General features: G+C 34.5%; 2 protein-coding genes across 17 annotated transcripts in view; one reads left to right on the top strand and one right to left on the bottom strand.

Moving 5' to 3' along the window:
* The window catches only part of LOC126715135 (MDIS1-interacting receptor like kinase 2-like), a 99284-nt gene that overhangs the window by 7124 nt on the left and 73855 nt on the right, over nt 1-18305 (top strand). The window contains exon 2 of one of the 3 annotated variants that reach the window (XM_050415580.1): nt 6753-7309. The exons of the other annotated variants lie outside the window; for them this stretch is intronic. Coding sequence (XP_050271537.1) covers nt 6753-7120 — 368 coding nt within the window. The 3' untranslated portion in view covers nt 7121-7309. Of the gene's footprint in view, nt 1-6752; nt 7310-18305 lie in introns of those variants that run through there. 3 annotated transcript variants of the gene reach the window in all.
* The window catches only part of LOC126715137 (sialyltransferase-like protein 1), a 101605-nt gene that overhangs the window by 3113 nt on the left and 80187 nt on the right, over nt 1-18305 (bottom strand). For 2 of the 14 annotated variants that reach the window (XR_007651806.1, XR_007651805.1), the window contains exon 12: nt 8299-8393. The exons of 5 other annotated variants lie outside the window; for them this stretch is intronic. Coding sequence is in view for 5 of the 9 variants with exons in the window: in XM_050415589.1 (XP_050271546.1) it covers nt 13440-13540 (101 nt within the window). In the remaining 4 variants the exon portion in view is untranslated. Of the gene's footprint in view, nt 1-8293; nt 8394-13350; nt 13599-18305 lie in introns of those variants that run through there. 7 more of the 14 variants (XR_007651809.1, XR_007651808.1, XM_050415589.1 and 4 more) reach the window with 6 other exon arrangements.

Raw genomic sequence — 18305 nt, forward strand, 5'->3', positions numbered from 1 at the left:
GATACTATGTAGAGGAAAATGCACGTTGGAAAGAACCAAGCAAATTATCTAAACAAACGATCAATTTCATTCTCAAAAGGAGTGTATGTGCATTTATAGCTAACAGAGACTCAAGGGCCATCAAATAACTGCATATTAAGAAATGACAAGAATTCATTGATGGTAAGGAAAATATTTTTCACCTCATTAACAGGAGCCTCATTGTCTCGTATAACAGCATCATGACCATCAATCTCTTTCCCAAACTCCGTCTTTAAGAGATCTCCTGAGTTTCCAACAAGTGCACATCTGCGGAACTGCCGGGGATGAAAAGGGGGTTTCGCTGGTAAAATCAAATTCAGGTGTTCTTCACAAAGGGTCCGGTTATGGCATTTTTTTGCTCCCCTGCAACCAAGGAAACAAAGGTATAAAGAGACTTCCTTGATGACAAACCAAAATGACATATATAAAACCACAAGGCATGACTGTGTAGAACCATACAATTGTGCTATCCTTTTTGCTGCATAATCTAGCCACCCATCAGGTCGAGCATCCAAATACTCTCTTGTCAACACAGTAGTCATGTTACGATACTGCATCCTAAAATTGTTTAGTACCTATACTCTCCTCAAAAAATAATTACCCAAATGGAAAAAGGAATAACATCTGACCTGTTCCCATAATAGAATTGCCTCACAAACATCATATGTGTACTCCAAGGGTTCATATATTTTAAACTGTTCATTGTACTGCAATTATTATAACTAAAACTATCAGCACTCAGCAGCTTATAACAAAATGCATCATAGAGACTGTGAGTGGGGGAGAGTAGAAGAAACATACCCAAGTACTGTTAGTACCTTCAGGGAACTTAAGAATCAATTTGCAGTGGTCAATTATATGTGCAGTGAGTCCAAGCCCCCTGTTTGCCTACACCCAATTTCAAGCTGAATACAAAACTGGCATGCTAGCAAATACAACAAATAATTATACAAGAGGAATAAAAGTGTACGACTTCTCTCAAATATTCCAATTTCAATAAGCCAAAAAAAAAAAAAAAAAAAAAAAAAAAAAAAAAAAAAAACTAATGAGCAAAGTACAACAACAACCCTTAGACCCAAATTTGTTGGGGTTGGCTATGGATCATCAATAGATTCATTAATATTTATTCTTTTTCTTCATTCTACTCTGTCTAAAGTCATACTCATTGTCACTTCCTTGATTTACATGTCTTTTATTATTTCTACCGATGTTATTTTTGCTCTTCCTTTACCTTTTTTTTTATTCCTTCAACTTGTTCCTTCTTACCATACCAGTGCATTAAAAATTTGGAGCTACGTGTGGTTACGCAAGTAAGTACTACATGAGGTAGCAGTAGATTTAGGGTTAAGTTTATTATAAATTTGAATTCTATTAGTTAAATGTTGCTTTAAGGATTATTTAGGTAAAGTACTCTCCAGGTTTTTTACTTTGAAACCACAATTTTAAAAGTTTTACTAGGTCAACATTCTTGGTATACATGTGATTTGTGAATGTTTGATATTTGTTTAAATCAGATTCGTTGCATAATTAATCTAATTAATTGTTTGTTTAAAAGTTGATTAGATCTGAGGCAACTAGCGTCTAAAACCCTAACACAACTCATTTAAGACAATTTGTTTCTGACCGAACTTGATCTTAGCCAAACTTGATTGATTCAAACTCTAACTTAATTGAACCAACTTGTGCCAAAATTGAGTTGAGCTTGTTTTCTATAGGTGTTAGAGTAGCTGGGGTAGGGAGTTGGATGGACAATGTGTGTGTGTACGTGTGTGTTTGAGAGAGAGAGGGAGAGAGAGAAATTTCTCAATGGACTTTGAATTCTCAATCAACAATATCATCTTTGGTGGTGTCTTCAGTAAAACCAATGACTTCCAATGGTGTCTATGACGGCATCTCACATTGGTGGTGGGATTTTTAATTTTTTATGATAAATTTAATTTTCTAATTATATTTGTTGAATATGATAACAATGAGAATAAGTGGACTTTGAATTCTCAATCTACAATGGCATCTTTGGTGGTGTCTTCAGTAAAACCAGTGACTTCCCTTAGATCCAGTGGTGTCTATGACGGCATCTCACATGGTGGTGGGGTTTTTAATTTTTAATTTTTTTATGATAAATTTAATTTTCTAATTATATTAGTTGAATATGATAACAATGAGAATGAGGTCTAGGTCCTGATTCTTTGTAGTAACTCCTATTTCTCTATTTATAAAAATATGATGTGTCACATTGGCATAGGATGGTGTAAATAGTTGCATTTGCATCAAATCATTATTAAATCTCTTCTCTAAACATATTAGCTAACAGAGTTTAAGGGGAGTGATTGTTTATTTATTGTATGTCAATTCTTCTACGACCACAACTTTTGTCAAAACTCTAAAGTGGTTGATTGTAAAGGGTAGACAATGATTTATACATAGTAGACCCATTACTTATTCTCCACTATTTACAGTCAACGACATCAAGTTTGCATCTCTCCATGCACAAAGTGCTTGGAGGTCTAAGGGGGAAAGGGTTTAAGTTGCGAGATTAGCAGCATGTTGTAATTATATCTCCAAAAAAAAAAAAAAAAACTACATCAAATTTGTGGCGAAAGTAATGCAACAAAAGTTTTATCCCTAAATTTTTCTCATAAATTATGTAGGGTAGATAGATTTATTGATGCAATTTCCATTTATATAAGGATATCATATGAAACTCCAAGAGTCTTGTAAGCCAATTAGCACATCTAGTTTGTCCAACAAAGATGTATAGGGTTCAAATTCCCACTTGTCTATTATAACTATTGAATTTATAAAAGCAAAAAAAAAAAAAAAAAAAAGTCTTCATATTATATTTATATGAATCCTTTAATAAAAGTGATAGAAATCAAATGACTCATAGTAACTCAAAACACCATTTAAGAAAAAAAAATTTCTAATATCATTACACCATTAACTTTTTTTCAATAATATAAGCACCTCGTATGAAACATTTAATAAAATGTAAGAAAAAAATCATGGCCATAAAATGTAGGACAAAAATTGCACTAGGAAAGATACTTCGCAACGCGTCCTAACTTAAATTGCAAGCTACGCAGCAAGTTTGCTAGAGTTGGACCTAAAGTCATCCGACATTGATGGAATTTGAAAGATGTACACTTCAATTGAATTATGAGGAAGATTTTTAGAGAAATTTCCAAGATGTTCACTTCAATTGAATTATGAGGAAGACTCATAGAGAAATGTCCAAGATGTTAATTTCAAGTTTAATTTCTGCACTTTAGTAGGATTCAAAAGGATAATATTTCGAGAGAAATGCGTTATTGTTAATTCAAAGTTTGAAAAAATAAAAAAAATGCTAATGCCACGGGGGCACAACTCACCCACGCCAAGTGACAAATTATGAGTAGTAGAGAAAAAGTAGTGGGTTCACAACTCCACTATTCACAAATTGCCACGTGAGTGAGTTGTGACAAAAGTTCTATTATTTGTTATGATCTTAGCATTTTTCAAAAATGTTATCCTAGTTATTTGACACCATTTGGTCGAGTTGATATCACAGGAGAGGGCATAGGTTCAAGCTATGGGGTAGCAGGCTAGCGAGATATGTACTAATGTAAGTATTTCTAACCATCTCAAAAAGAAAAATGATATCACAGGAGAGGGCATAGGTTCAAGCTATGGGGTAGCAGGCTAGCGAGATATGTACTAATGTAAGTATTTCTAACCATCTCAAAAAGAAAAAAAATTAGTACATTTTTAAAATGTGGTCAACATCAATTGTGAATATGTGTTTGAAATAGTGAATGTAAACTAGATAGTTTTTTCCAAAAATAAATATCGGATCTTTTACTAATGAATCAATTATGTATTTCATTTTTTTTTCAAAGAATATGGCCAATTTCTATCACTTTTGGGAGAAAGTGTACAATTATTATTACTACACTTTGCATGGTAATAATAGTATTAATGTAAACTAATAATTTTCCTTTTAATTATTATAAGGCTGTCTTTCTTGAGTCTTGAGTGATGCATATAACAATCAACCATTTGGCCTTGTATTGCATATATCCATCAATCAAAGAAATTACACCATTTACTGATTTCACTTATCTACTGAGCTCACACCGAACAAGAAAGGGCGAGAAATAAACCGTGGGCCAGGATTAAAAAGGGAACTTGTAAAAAGGGGACTTGGTGTAGATCTCAAGTAAAATTCTGCGCTAGATCTATAGGATTCAAAAAGACAATAATTTCTTGAAAACCACGTTCGTATTTATTCAGAGTCAAGAAGAGTGGCGCCTTTCAGTCTTCGGGAAAGTTTGCATTTCAATTATTAAAGTGTGTTAGAGTGAATGAGTGATGCATATATATAAGAATAAACCATTTACCATGGGCATTGCACTCATCAAGCAGTCAATCAATTATACACTTTATTTTAACATGGCTCCCTCCATTCTGGTATTAGCATTATGGGTTCTTTGTATATTCACGCGCTCCACAACTATGATTGTTGCAGCTAAGTCATCAGCGCTAGAACAAGAATCCAAGGCTCTGCTGGAGAGTGGGTGGTGGAGTAGTAACTACACCAATGGTTCCTCCTTAAGTCATTGCGAGTGGCCTGGAATCTTTTGCAATGTTGGCGGAAGCGTCATAGAGATTGACATGGAAGGCGCCTATCTGGGAGATAAGTTACGAAAATTCGACTTCTCATCCTTCCCAAATTTAGTCCGTCTTTTTCTTGATAATACTGGACTCCAAGGAAGTTACCTCACTGGTGAGTTACCTCCTTCGCTTGCCAACCTTACTCATTTAGACACATTTGACGTTTCTTCTATAGTGTCAGAAATTAGATTTCTAAAGAATCTAGAATACTTGGACCTACAACAAAACAAGCTCACCGGTCCACTCCCTTCATTTCTATGGTATCTAACTAACTTGACCTATTAGTCTCTTAATTCAAACCAAATCAATGGTTCCATTCCTGTAGAAATCGGCGATATGAAGAATTTGGGAGAGTTGTACCTCAATTATAATGACATCGCTGGTCAAGTCCCTTTCACAATAGGTAATTTAACTAACTCGAGAACTTTGTCCCTTGCTTGTAACCAAATTAGTGGCTCCATTCCTATAGAAATAGTTAATTGCTCTTTGTTGCACAACTTAAATTTAAGCCACAACCATTTAACAGGAAACATTTCATTTCACATAAGCAACCTTTATTTGTTACGATTTTTAGATCTCAGCTATAATAACCTTAGTGGTTTCATTCCCCGAACTATCAATCGTTTAGATGCTTTGGAAACTCTGTCCCTCTATTGGAATCAAATCAGTGGCTCCATCCCCACTGAAATAATTGATTGCCAGAGCTTGAGACACTTGACATTAAGCCACAACTACTTAACTGGAAACATTCCCTCCCACATTAGTGATCTTCATTTCTTAAATGCTATTGACCTAAGTCATAACAACATCAGCGGAGATATTCCATTTGAACTTGGGGATTCACCATCTTTAGAGCTCTTGGATTTTAGCTACAATAATCTTACTGGAAACATTCCCATTTTTTCTATTTCAATAAAAGAAATAAACCTTTCATACAATTCGTTGCATGGTCAGATCCCAAATGGCTACTTAAATTGTTCACCTTACACATTTATTGGCAACAAAGATTTATGCGGTGACATCAAAGGTTTCCCTCCTTGCTTTCCATCTTCCCCAAACAATAACAAATCAATTGTCCACCTAATAAAAATTGTTGTTCCCCTCAGCTTTTTCCTTGTGGTTTTACTTGTTGGGTTTTTTTTCCTCTCTCGACGTGGGGATAAGAAAACTAAATATGAGTCAAGTGAAACAAAGAATGGTGACTTATTTTCAATATGGAATTATGATGGAAAAATTGCATATGAAGACATCATCGAAGCAACAAAGGACTTTGCATTAGCTGCTGCATCGAGACAGGCGGTTATGGTAGTGTTTACAAAGCACAATTGCCTAGTGGTAAAGTAGTTGCCATAAAGAAACTTCATCGCTTGGAGGCTGAGAACCCAACATTTGACAAGAGTTTCAAAAATGAGGTCAAAATGTTAGCAGCAATCCGACATCGAAATATTGTTAAACTTCTTGGCTACTGTTTGCATAATCGATGCATGTTTTTAATCTATGAGTATATGGAAAGGGGAAGCTTGTTTTCTGTCCTAAGCAATGATGATGAGGCTATGGAATTTGATTGGATGAAGAGGATGAACGTCATCAAAAGTATAGCACATGCCTTATGTTACATGTATCATGAATGTGCTCCAGCAATTGTTCATCGAGATATAACCAGCAACAATATACTATTGAACTCTAAATTGGAGGGTTTTGTCTCTGATTTTGGCATGGCTAAATGTCTTGATCCTAATTCCTCCAATCAAACTTTAGTTGCTGGGACTTATGGTTATCTTGCTCCAGGTAAATTAATATTCTTTTTGTGATACTCCCAACTATTATTTTAAAAGGTTTGCCATGCATGGAGCTTTCTACATTTTATGCTATTTAGCTTACTTTATTGTTTGTTATCTGATAGGACCATGTATGCATAATGGAAAATATCACTTTCACAATGGAAATTTTATATACTAGCAAGTTGTCCAGTGTCTTCATAAAATAAGTATATAGAAATAAAAGTAAAACATTAAGATTAAAGGTAAATGAAAGACATTACATCTTTTCATACTTTTCATTTTTTTTTCTCATGTATGCAGAATTGGCCTATACTATGGTGGTGACTGAAAAATGTGATGTTTATAGCTTTGGAGTGGTGGCATTAGAAATATTAATGGGAAGACATCCAGGCGAGCTCATGACATCGTTTTCAACATCACAAAGTGTGATGTTAAATGAAATATTAGACCAACGTCTCCCACCTCCAAACCGTTTAGTTGCAAAGGATGTTTTTCTTATTGCTGCAATTTCATTTGCTTGCTTACACACTAAACCAAAGTCCAGGCCGACAATGAAATGGGTGTCCCAAGAATTTCTCTCTCACAAGAAACCGGTAACGAACCCCTTACATTCAGTTTCACTGTGGCAATTGAGGAACCAAGAAAATTATACGATTGGAGAGAGTTAAACTCAATAAGGAATGGAGAGAGTGAAACTCAATAAGGAAGTGCTTGTTTTTCAGTTGAGAACCATATTGTTTGACGAACTTATATGGCAAAAACTGTTGTGTTACAATAAGAATACCTTAAGAATCTTGTGCAAGTTGTATGTGTTGTTCTTTATGATTTGTAACTTGTATTTTGCAACATGGAATTTATGTCTTTTCCGCTTTTCTAATGCCACACATCTAAAATTTCCATAACCAATCGCGGAAGTTACAAAGGTTGATTTATATGCTTGATGCTCGACACTAGTTCAAGTTATTCCATAAGAATCAGCAATAATAGAGACAAATTTCAATTAGTAAAAACAAGTAGTAATAAAACCTCCCTTGCTATCTACTCCCAAAGACACACAATCCTCTGTTTCGTCCCTTCCTCAATAAATGATTTAAGGGAAAATTCGTATTACGTCATGCAAGAAAGTCTTTCATCAAAGTTTTTGTATAGGACATTTGTTAATAGATCATTTTAGAAAAAATTTAATACCCACTTTGACGGAAAATATAAAAAGCTATTAAAAAAAGAAGAAGTTAATTATCTTTTTTCTTTTACCATGAATAGTTACATTTTAAAAAATGTTTCTTTTGTTAACTTTTCCCTTGAATTTATATCTCCTCATGGTGGCGGGCAATAATTCCAAATCTCAAACCGCGACAACCTTGCTGGAACACAAAATTAGACAATAAAACAAATCAAGCCCCATGGCCGAGACATCACTCCACCAAAATAAGCATGTCCTAGAAACTATTAGTAAAAGGATGAGAGAGAGAGCATGTCCCAAAACCAAGATACAAGGCACTACTAGCTTGGAATAGCTTCTAAAATTAAAAAAGAATACAAACTTCCATTCCTTCTACTAGACAAATTTCTTGTTTTCTATTGACTACAAGAACGTTCATTGAAGCCCAACTTAGAGCAGACCAAAAACCTATGATCACATCTGCACTCCATAAACTCAACTCTTAATATCAACATGAAAGTATCTCCACTAAGCAAGAAGAATCCCATCAGTGAAATCTCACGCAACATCCATGTAATTTGCATTAGCAAAACTTGAGATTTCATTTTGCCACTGTTGCCAACAAAATTTGTTGAAAGTGGACAATAGTCATGTTCAGTATAAGACCACAAACAATCAGTTAACCTAATTTTCGTTTAAGAATATAGGTATACCCAGTCGGGCCTGCTCTCAACCACAATCAGTGTAAGATCACAAAGAATTACCCACATCGCTTATACCTCAGATTTTAAGGAATGCCTAACACATACTAGATCATCCAATTTATTGCCATCCATTTTGTACAAGGAGACACCTTGCATTTGCATGTAGTGATCTTATGCTTCCTTCCTAAGACTTTTAAAAGGCATGACTTCCCATGGATCCATATCCCGTGCAATACCTCAAATCCCAGCCATCCATTCAATCTAATGGCTTAAATCTTTGACACCTCACCAAATAACAAAAAGTCTATTTTACCCTTCAAAAAATTCACAGCCTGCCCACTGTTTCTGGTAAAAGTCTGAGTAACCAAACAGAAAATCAAGTTTTTTTCTCTCTCTTTCCCCTGCGTAGCTGCCGTCTCTGCCTCTCCTTCAATCCATTGTCATAGCAGCCCCAGCTCATACCCAAACACCGAAACTTAGCATTTGAAACCAAACCCCCAAACACTCACACTCCCTCTTTCTCGTGTGTGAAGCTGTCCCAAGTCCCAACTCTCATGGAGTGAAGTTCTCTCTGAAGCCAAGCGCCTTTGTGGTAGTCACCACGGGTCCATCACAACATAGAAGAAGATCGAGCAAGACAAGAACAGAACACAGAAAGACAGAAGTCAGAAGAATAACCTCAAACTCCTCTGCTTCTTTCCACCATGCACGCTTCAATCTCGATCTAGGACTCGCCATTTCCACTCTGTGAGTTCATCAACTCAAATACCAGTTTTTGTTTTCTTCTTCTTCTTCTTCTTTGAATGGCATACTCTTTATTCTTTTCCTTAATGAGCTGACTTTCTAATCTTGCCCAAGATATGTATTAGTTATTTCTTATACCCAAAAGAAAATCACCATTTTTCATTGGGCTAAATTTCCCTATCCATTGGAATATTTAGGCAAAACATAATTTGAGTTGAAAAAGGTTACTTTTTGATACTTGGGTTTATTGTAACTATCCACCATAAACTATAGGATTATTTGTAATGTCCATCCTAAACTATAAATTTTTGTGATCAATATATATTCAATACCCAGATTGGAGATCAATTTACCAGTCAAAATTAGTGTTGAATTTACCAAATCAGTGGGCTGGTTTATGTGGTAGTGTGCTCTAATGTATCAAAATTAATTTGTAATGTTCACCCAAGTGGGCCTTTACTAAATTTTGCATTTTAATACTGATATTAGATATTGGTGTGGGCATTGCAAGTTAATCTTGAATTAAGGTGTTGATATTGCAAAAATATTTGTGGGTTAGGGTGGAGATTGTAAATGAGTCAATGACTATGTAGGTCAGTGTCAATACTCAATAGCTACATTGAACCCTTAATACCAGAATTGCTTAGCTTCCAATTAGCCCTGAAATGTCCCCCTTTAAGTCTTATAAGATTTTTAGACGATTTTAGTAATTTTGTTTGTCCCACCAGTAGAGGTCTACTCATGATTGAAACCTTATTTTGTCATATAATTCAGGTAATTGAAAAATGGATAGTTGTTTCAGCGTTAATAAGTTTTGCATATTTCAATAATAACTAAATCAAAATCTTATCATTTATGACTTTATTCTCTCTCAAAGATCAATGAATACAAATCATCCTCAATAACTTTACTGATGTCTTTTACATTCTAATTTGAAGTATCACTTGGGTCTTTAGGATTCCATGGTCGATTGAGTTCTCAACTTAGGTTCATTATTTGTGCATTCCAATTGTTTGATAAATTGTCCTAATGATTATGTGATATGTGCTTTCTGTTCAATCTGGTGGGGTTGTTGCTGGTAGATGCCGGAGTCTATGCTAATCCTTGTCTCTGATCTAGTTTGGCTTTAAATGACTTTGTTTTGTATTATTAGTCTTGTTGTTATGTAAGCTAGCAATCTTTGTTAGGTTGTCCTTGAAGGACTGTGAGTTTCAGAGTAGCTTTACTCTGCTAGATGTAATATGTTTGTTCATCAGTAAAATATCTGAATAACCAAAACAATTCTTGTAAACATACTCTTTTGTGCCATTTGGATGAATTATACACAAAAATTTCTAGATAGAACGTGGTAATAGGCAGTAGAAGAACCTTGTCAAGTGAAATTTCTGATAAAATGTTACCAAAAGACTTAATTGGTCCAAATGAAGAACCTTGCCTATGTGTATGGCTAAAGGAATAGAATGTTAAAACTGTGAAAACCACTTAATACACCAGCATACTGGCTTCCCATATATATGCACACACTCAAAAAAACATTAGTTATGTAAGGTGGAATGAAGATATGTGAATACAGACTATGAAGTTAACCCTGGTATTTTTTACGCCTTCGACTAACGATCAATTGAGATTTGATTAAAATCTTATTTGGTTATGTAAAACCTCTCAAGTTTGGCAGAAATACACTAGAGGTTTTAGCTATAATTTAAATGCACGATAGAATAATTTAATACATCTAATACTAAGCTTGCTATATGATTTATTGATGTTTTACATATTTTTTTTTCTTGATTATTTCTTTCAAAAATATTAGAAATGATTCATTGATTATTTCTTTCAAATATTACATTTGTTTTTTTTACATTTGTGTTATGTGTAATTGCTTTCTTGTAGATGTCCTGTACAAGTAATGCATTAGGTCAGGAAGGATCATTTGCAAGTGTTGCACTATCATCTCCTCAAGAGAGGAGATCAAGTATTGCAAGCTCCAGCCACAAAAATTGATGGTGCAAGAGATCCTCAACTCAGAGAAGTGTTGCATGTGGAGAGAATGGGTGGTCCACAACATCAAGCAATTTTTTTTAGTTTAGAATCATGTTTTTTAAACTTTGGCTAAGTGCTCTAATGATTGTTCATATACCAATTAGTTTGGCAATGATGTACTAGTGATTTGTGCGAGATATATTCATGAGCAGATTATGATCTTCATTTTGTTATTAATAAAAAAAAAAAAAAAAAATTCTGCACCTATGTGCAATTTATACAAATTATAATTCTCGTTTTATCATTAAAGAAACATGTGCGCCTGTGTAATTTATTTTTGTAAATTTGTGTTTTGTTAACATCAATGAAAAAAAAAAAACAAAAATTGTACACAATAAATTGCTTCTCACAAAAAGAAAAAAGAAATAGTTTGTGGACAAATGATCACAAACAAGGTCCGCATTGCATATCCTTCAATTCATATGCAAATTTGAGTTAGTTTTTTTTATATATATAAACATCATTATATTACAAACAAGTAGTCAAGGTTGCAACTTAAAACTTGTAACACATTTTTGATCCCTTACATCTGTTTGAGAAAATTAAAAAAGAAATTAGATAAAACTAGATGTGAAGGCCATAAAGTCATTAGAAATACAATGAGAGAAGTCATTAGCAAGCATTTAGATTTCATTCAATTTTTCATCAGGTCGAACATTTTGATCCTAAAAAAAAGGAGAGCCCAATAATTAAACTGTTTTTATTTGCCTATTCTTGTTGATAATAACAAATCTAAATCTGTGTATAAAATGTTCAATCTATAAACTATGTTTTGAATATTTCCCCAGCCAAGTGAAGCTAATGGAGCCTCAAGCTGCTCTGCCATGTGATATAATCCTAGACTTAATTAAAATGAAGGTCATTAAAACAAGGTATAGGTTGAGTTTGATGTTTATGCCTTTTCTTTCTCACCTGAAACAAATATTGCTAGCTTACATAACAGCAAGACTAATAATACAAAACCAAGTCATTTAAAGCCAAATTGGATCAGAAAAAAGGATTAGAATAGACTCTGGCATCTACCAGCAACAGCGCCACCAGATTGAACAGAAAGCACATATCACATAATCATTGGGACAAATTACCAAACAATTGGAATGCACAAATAATGAACCTAAGTTGAGGACTCAATCGACTATGGAATCCTAAAGACCAAACACAAAATTCATTAAATCTACATCATTTGATCAATATCTAACCATAATCATCACAAAAATCCACGAGTATCAAAGGAACTAAAAAACAAATCAAAATAAATAAAAAAGAAAGAATACTTTAGGTGTTATTGAAATTGCCGAGTGCATCACCAACAAGACCGCTGTACCTGTAGTGACGATATTGGAAATCCATTTTCATTCAATCAAAACAGATTCAGCCATATTGCAAAGCCCCAATTTTCAAACTCAAGCAAAACCATCAAGCTTTACACTCAACAAGAAAACCCACTAATCAAGCTAATAAGAAAAAAAATCCAATTTCCATACACATAGCATCACAGTTTTAGCAAAAAAATCCAAAAAATAGCAAGGCACAATACAGAGAGATAAACTAAAACTCTATGAAGCATTTTAACAAACATCTTCAATGCCCACCCAAAAACCAGCTTTAAAAATGCCAATAATAACAGTTATTGCTAATACCAGAAATCCAAACAAGAAAACCCATTCATCAAGCTAATCAAAATTGAAACAAAATGAGTGTCAAAGGGGTTTCGGTCTTGTCTAAAAGGCAAATAAAAATTGAAAAAAAGAAAAAAGAAAATAAAGAATAAAGCTGGACCCGCGGCCACCAGTGGTTGTGACGCCGATGAGAGGCACCGCCAACGGCGATAGGTGTGAGTGGAAGCAGAAGCTCGGCCATGGCTGGGCTTGAGAGAAGGAGAAAACAGATAAACCCAGATGAGAGAGAGAGAGTGAGACGAGGAGAAAGCCATAGCGGCAAGCATCACCGGTGGTGGTGAGGGATTTGGTGGCTGCTAGCTATAGCCATGGAGATTCAGCCATAGACAAAAGTTTTGTGGAAGAGAGAAATATTTTGAATTTTTTTGAATCTGATGAGAAGCTTAGGCAGGAGGCAGTGAGGAGAGAGCAAATTGAATTGGCAAAGAGCTGAGCACACGGATTGCCAGCTTGGATTGGTGAGGTGTCAAAGACTTAAGCCATTAGATTAAATGGATGGCTGGAATTTGAGGTATTGCACACCGTGCAATACCCTAGGTATTGCTCGGGATATGAATCCGACTTCCCATTTACTGTAATTTGAGTACTTCCTGACATCGCTCATGTCTGGAGATCCTGAGATGGGTCCGTTGCTGTCAGGCTCCACATTGCCCCACACCTTACAACTACCAAACTGGCCCAAATCACCCACCTGACTACCTTGACTCTTCTTTAAGCGCAAAGCTGCAGCGTGAGCTCTGCTAATCATATCTCGACTAGGTACATCTGACCAGTCTTACTTCCTCTTGGATCTCATGGGAGAATGGATCCTAATAACCTGACAGACATGAATCCTAGTCATTTGGAGAGAATAATTGGTGCATATGGGCCTGAGGTAATAAGAGCGTATGATAGCTTCTCAGAGGGGAGAAAAGAGTAAAATGGAGAAAGAGAGAATATCCTTTCACCAAGGCATTCTAGAAGCTGATAGTATGCTCTCCCTTGACGTGGATTGTGCCCCTTCCTTGGTGTAGAGAAGTATCGCGTCCTACCATAAAGATCATGACATATATTAGCTAGAATACAAAGATAGCAACATAGAGTAACATGCAAATAAGGAAACCTGAATTTAATGAGATCATGATACAAATCAAAAAATATATCCAGCCAGCATACAAGGCAATGGCAAATAACAATTAATTGAGATACAGATGCAAATAACAAGGACATCAGCAGGTTGTCAATTGATGAAAAGTAAAATAATATAAGCTAGAAAATCAGAAGTTAGCTAACCGTTTAATATAACCAGGATCAACCGTGGAACCATATATGTCAACAATGTCACACATGGAGAGTGCTAGTTCTATAGATTTCATTCCAGTTCCTTTGGCACCTTGACGCAGCACAATTCCTTAGAAAAGATAAACCGGATTTGAAATACTCTGCAACAAAAACAATCCAAAATGTCAAAATGTTCACGATGTCTTTTAAGGAGGCCTCAATTAGTGGTTCAGCATGTAACAACTGTCCAACCACACCACAACAAGAACATTTTACTAAAACACTAACTGATAACGGAAGTATACAGAAACAACTAATATTTATCATCACGGAAGTAAGGTATGTGGCAAACTGAAAGAATGATCTAGCACACGGATAGAAGCATGAGTTACACAAATTACATAACTCAGAAAAGCATCTCAATCATGCACTCATCTGATCATGATGCATGTCCTCTTTCTTCAGGTATGTGACCATTAAGTCCAACATATATTAGATCTTATTAGCTTATTCCTAAAATATGATAAGATGAGAAAGAAGAGAAATGTCATGATAGGATGAGGGGCGCATTATGAACAAAAATAAAAACTTGTGTTGATTTGTTTAATAAATCTCAGTACTTGCCAATTTAACTTAGATTACCATGTTCTTTCACATGCGTGCCATCATATATTCATAATTTCATATATAAGGATGCAATTATTGAGGAGACCATGTTGACTCCAAATCCCCAAGTCTCCAAGGGCCAAACCACTTACCCAGATAGATGGCCAAAGAATATCTTTGTCGATATGTTTCCCCTACAGATTGCAGGTTCCAAAATGTTTCTTTAATTTTATATAGATTTTAGATTTTATGATGATTTTTTTTAATATTCCCTTTCTTGAAACATCTGAGACTGTAAAAATTTATGTGGTTTAAATTTTTAATAGCTTCATTTTCTTGCCTTATAATTTAGAAAGAATTGAGAGAGGATGCGAGTTCAGTTCAAGCATTGGCGAATTGGTTATCCAAAGATATGGAATTTTGGTGAATTGGTTTATTCCTGTGGTGATTTAAACCAGGAAATGATAGTGTGAATAAGCCAAAGAAAATGTGCCATATGATGAGAGAGGAGTAAGGTGTTTGTTTTTGAACACAATGAAATGACTGGTTCTAGATGGCAATTGGCAACTCAGTGACATTCGGAAGGAAATCTGATCAATTGATGAAAGAACTGGTTCTATTGAGAAGCTTTGGTCCAGAAAAATCGTTTCTTTTTAAACAAAAATTCCACCTTTTTCTATTGCTAAGTGGTAACCAAATATTCCACCTTTTATTTGCCCAATGGAATATTTTCCAAAAGATCTGCATTATAATTTATAAACATATATGTTCGTACGTGCCAATTTAATTTAAATAAATCACCATGTTCTTCACATGCCATTATGACAAAAGGAAACCAAACTCTTTTACAACGTAGTAAAACAAATATGAGGATGCAATTAATAGCGTAATAATAAGCTAAAAGGTATACACTAAAAAAAAAAAAAAAAAGCTTAAAGGTCCACATAATTGAGGGACCATTTAGTCTAGCAGATATAGGACAAATAGGTTCCGAAGTTCCAAACAAGAATATCTTTTATTGATATGGTTCCGAAGGTCCACAAACAGACAGTATTTCTGCAATTGTACGTAACTGTTTTATCAGTTATCACCATGTATATATATATATTTTTTTTTGGAGAATATCACCAAGTATATTTTCTCTATGCTTTAATGTGTTTTCCAATATGCGTAGATGGCTAGATCTACCGAAGCTGGCTGACATATACCCCGAATATAAACAGAAAATAGATTAAATTCAATAATGATTTGATGTGAATACCCATATTACACCCTCCAATAGTGATTTTCCACTTAACGTACGGATTTACAATTATTGAAACTGCATTTTTTTAGCGCCATGTCAAACCCCTGACTTCTTCAAAGACAAAGTAAATTGTAGTGCCACTTAAGATTACACCTAGCAAAATTGGATTTGGACTTATAACACGTCCAAACTAAGAGTAAATATATGGGTATGGGTCAGGAGTATTTGGACCCATGGGCCATGAAAAAGGGTTGACTTGAACTGACTCGTTAAAATGGTGAGTTAGGTTAGCCAGCTTTTTTTAAAGGGATTTTTCTTTTTCATTTTTTGCTTGTTTTGGCTTTATTATTTTGTGTAAACATGTTTTACACTTTCAAAACTTGCATTTTTCTTTTCCAATTTTTTTTTTCCTTCTCACACACGCTCATAGATTCTTTCTTAATTAGGTCGAGGCTTAAATGCTTCAATTTAATAGTTTTGTACGGTGTAAACTTAAGAATTTTTATGTTATTTAACTATTATTTTATATTATTTATTTTTATCGAAAAGTAGGGAAATATTATATTATTATTTTCATTTATTATTAATATTATTATTTTTTGCATTTGAAAAAAAAATATGGATTGTATTGGGATGACCTAACCCATAAAATACCATATTAAGGTCATAAGTTTTACAACTCATTTAGGACAATCCATTTCTAACCTAAACCTAATCTAGCCCAAATTTGACCAATTCAAACCGTAACTTGAACGGCACAACTCATGCTAAGTGTCTATTTGAGAATTGCTTATTTTTGACGATTTATCTGTATAATATGATACAAAAAATTAAAAGCTAACTTATTTTCAAAAGGCTAGAAGTTAGATTATTTAAAATAAAATTGATACAAAAAGTAGTGTGGAATTGGCAAACAATACATAAAATAAGCAAAAAGCTACCTTATAGTCATTCCCCTAACACACGCTAGGAATGAGTTAAAGTTGTTCTATGTGGGTGTCGTAGAAGTTGGGGTTGGGGGATGGACGGACAATGAGAGAGAGAGAGAGAGAGAGAGAGAGTAAATTCTCAATAAATTTTGAATTTCTCAATCAACAATGACGTCTCTAGTGGTGTCTTAAACAACACCAAAAACTCTCCTTAGATCTAGTGGTGACAATGATGACATCTCACACTTGTAGTGAATGGGATTTATAATTTTCTAATCAAATGGGTTTAATTTTTCGATTATACTGGTTGAATATGATATCAATGAGGGCGTGGTTGGTGTGCAGTATCTCCTATTTTTCTATTCATAAAAAACTGGTATGTCACATTGTTATTGAATGGCTTAAATAGGGGTATTTACATCAAGAGATTAAATTTAATAAGGACAAGGTGTAAAACCCCTTATTTACACCATCCAATATACAAATGCCACATCAGAATTTTTAAAACAGAGCATCAAAGACTAATATATTTGGTAACACTTGATTAAAGCCCCCAAAACCCTATTCATCGTCTCCCTCAGACCCATTCTCTGACCACAAAAACCATTAGCCATGGTTGAGCAACCCTTGCTCGCTGCTGCCGTCGCTCACTAGTGGTCACCATCATTATTGTCTTGTCCATACCGGTCTTGTCTCTCTCTCCTCTTCTCTGTTCCCACTGTCTTGCTCCTTCACTGGTAACTGCAACTACCATGATCAGCAGTGCCTTACTCCTTCACTGGTAACCACAATTGCCATGAGCGATGGTGAATCTCAGCTTATATGAATGAACCTCAAATCTTTAGTGTGATTGTTCTAACCTTTGAAATAAATTAATTAATTAATTAAAAATAAGTAGAAGAAGAAGAAAAATTGAGTTTGAGATTCGTATTTGGAGTGATGGGTATGAATCTCAAATCTCAATGAATCTTAGTGTGATTGGGTATGATTTTGTATTTGGAGTGTTGTTAATCTAAGTTTTCCTTTTTATTTCATTTGTTTATTACAGATTACTTGGAAGACTTCCATGGAAGTCTTGGACAGAAACATTTTATTTGAGTTTTGTCATATAAAAAGACATTTCAGTGTTTATAAAAAAAAAAAACACATTTCAGTCTCAGTATGTTTCAGGCGACTTCTCCAGTTCGATGAGACAGTGTGTTCAGACTTTACACAGCAATAGGTTTTCTTTTTTATTTGCTTGTTTTTGTTAGTAAATATTGAATTATATTGGATTTTAATGGGTTGTCCGGTGAGGTAGTGAGGTGGCAAATGGAGGTCCAGCGAGGATTGTGCCTGGAGATACAGGAACTGAGGAGAGATTGATATTTTAGGGAAAACGTGAGTTTTTTGGTTTTGTTTTTTGAGATGTTATTAGATGTATTAGGATGTATTGATATTACTATAAATTTAAGTAAAAGTCTGATGTGGCATGTTCTTATTG

The sequence above is a fragment of the Quercus robur genome, chromosome 2 (genome assembly GCF_932294415.1).
Source record: "Quercus robur chromosome 2, dhQueRobu3.1, whole genome shotgun sequence".
NCBI classification, from domain to species: Eukaryota; Viridiplantae; Streptophyta; class Magnoliopsida; order Fagales; family Fagaceae; genus Quercus; species Quercus robur.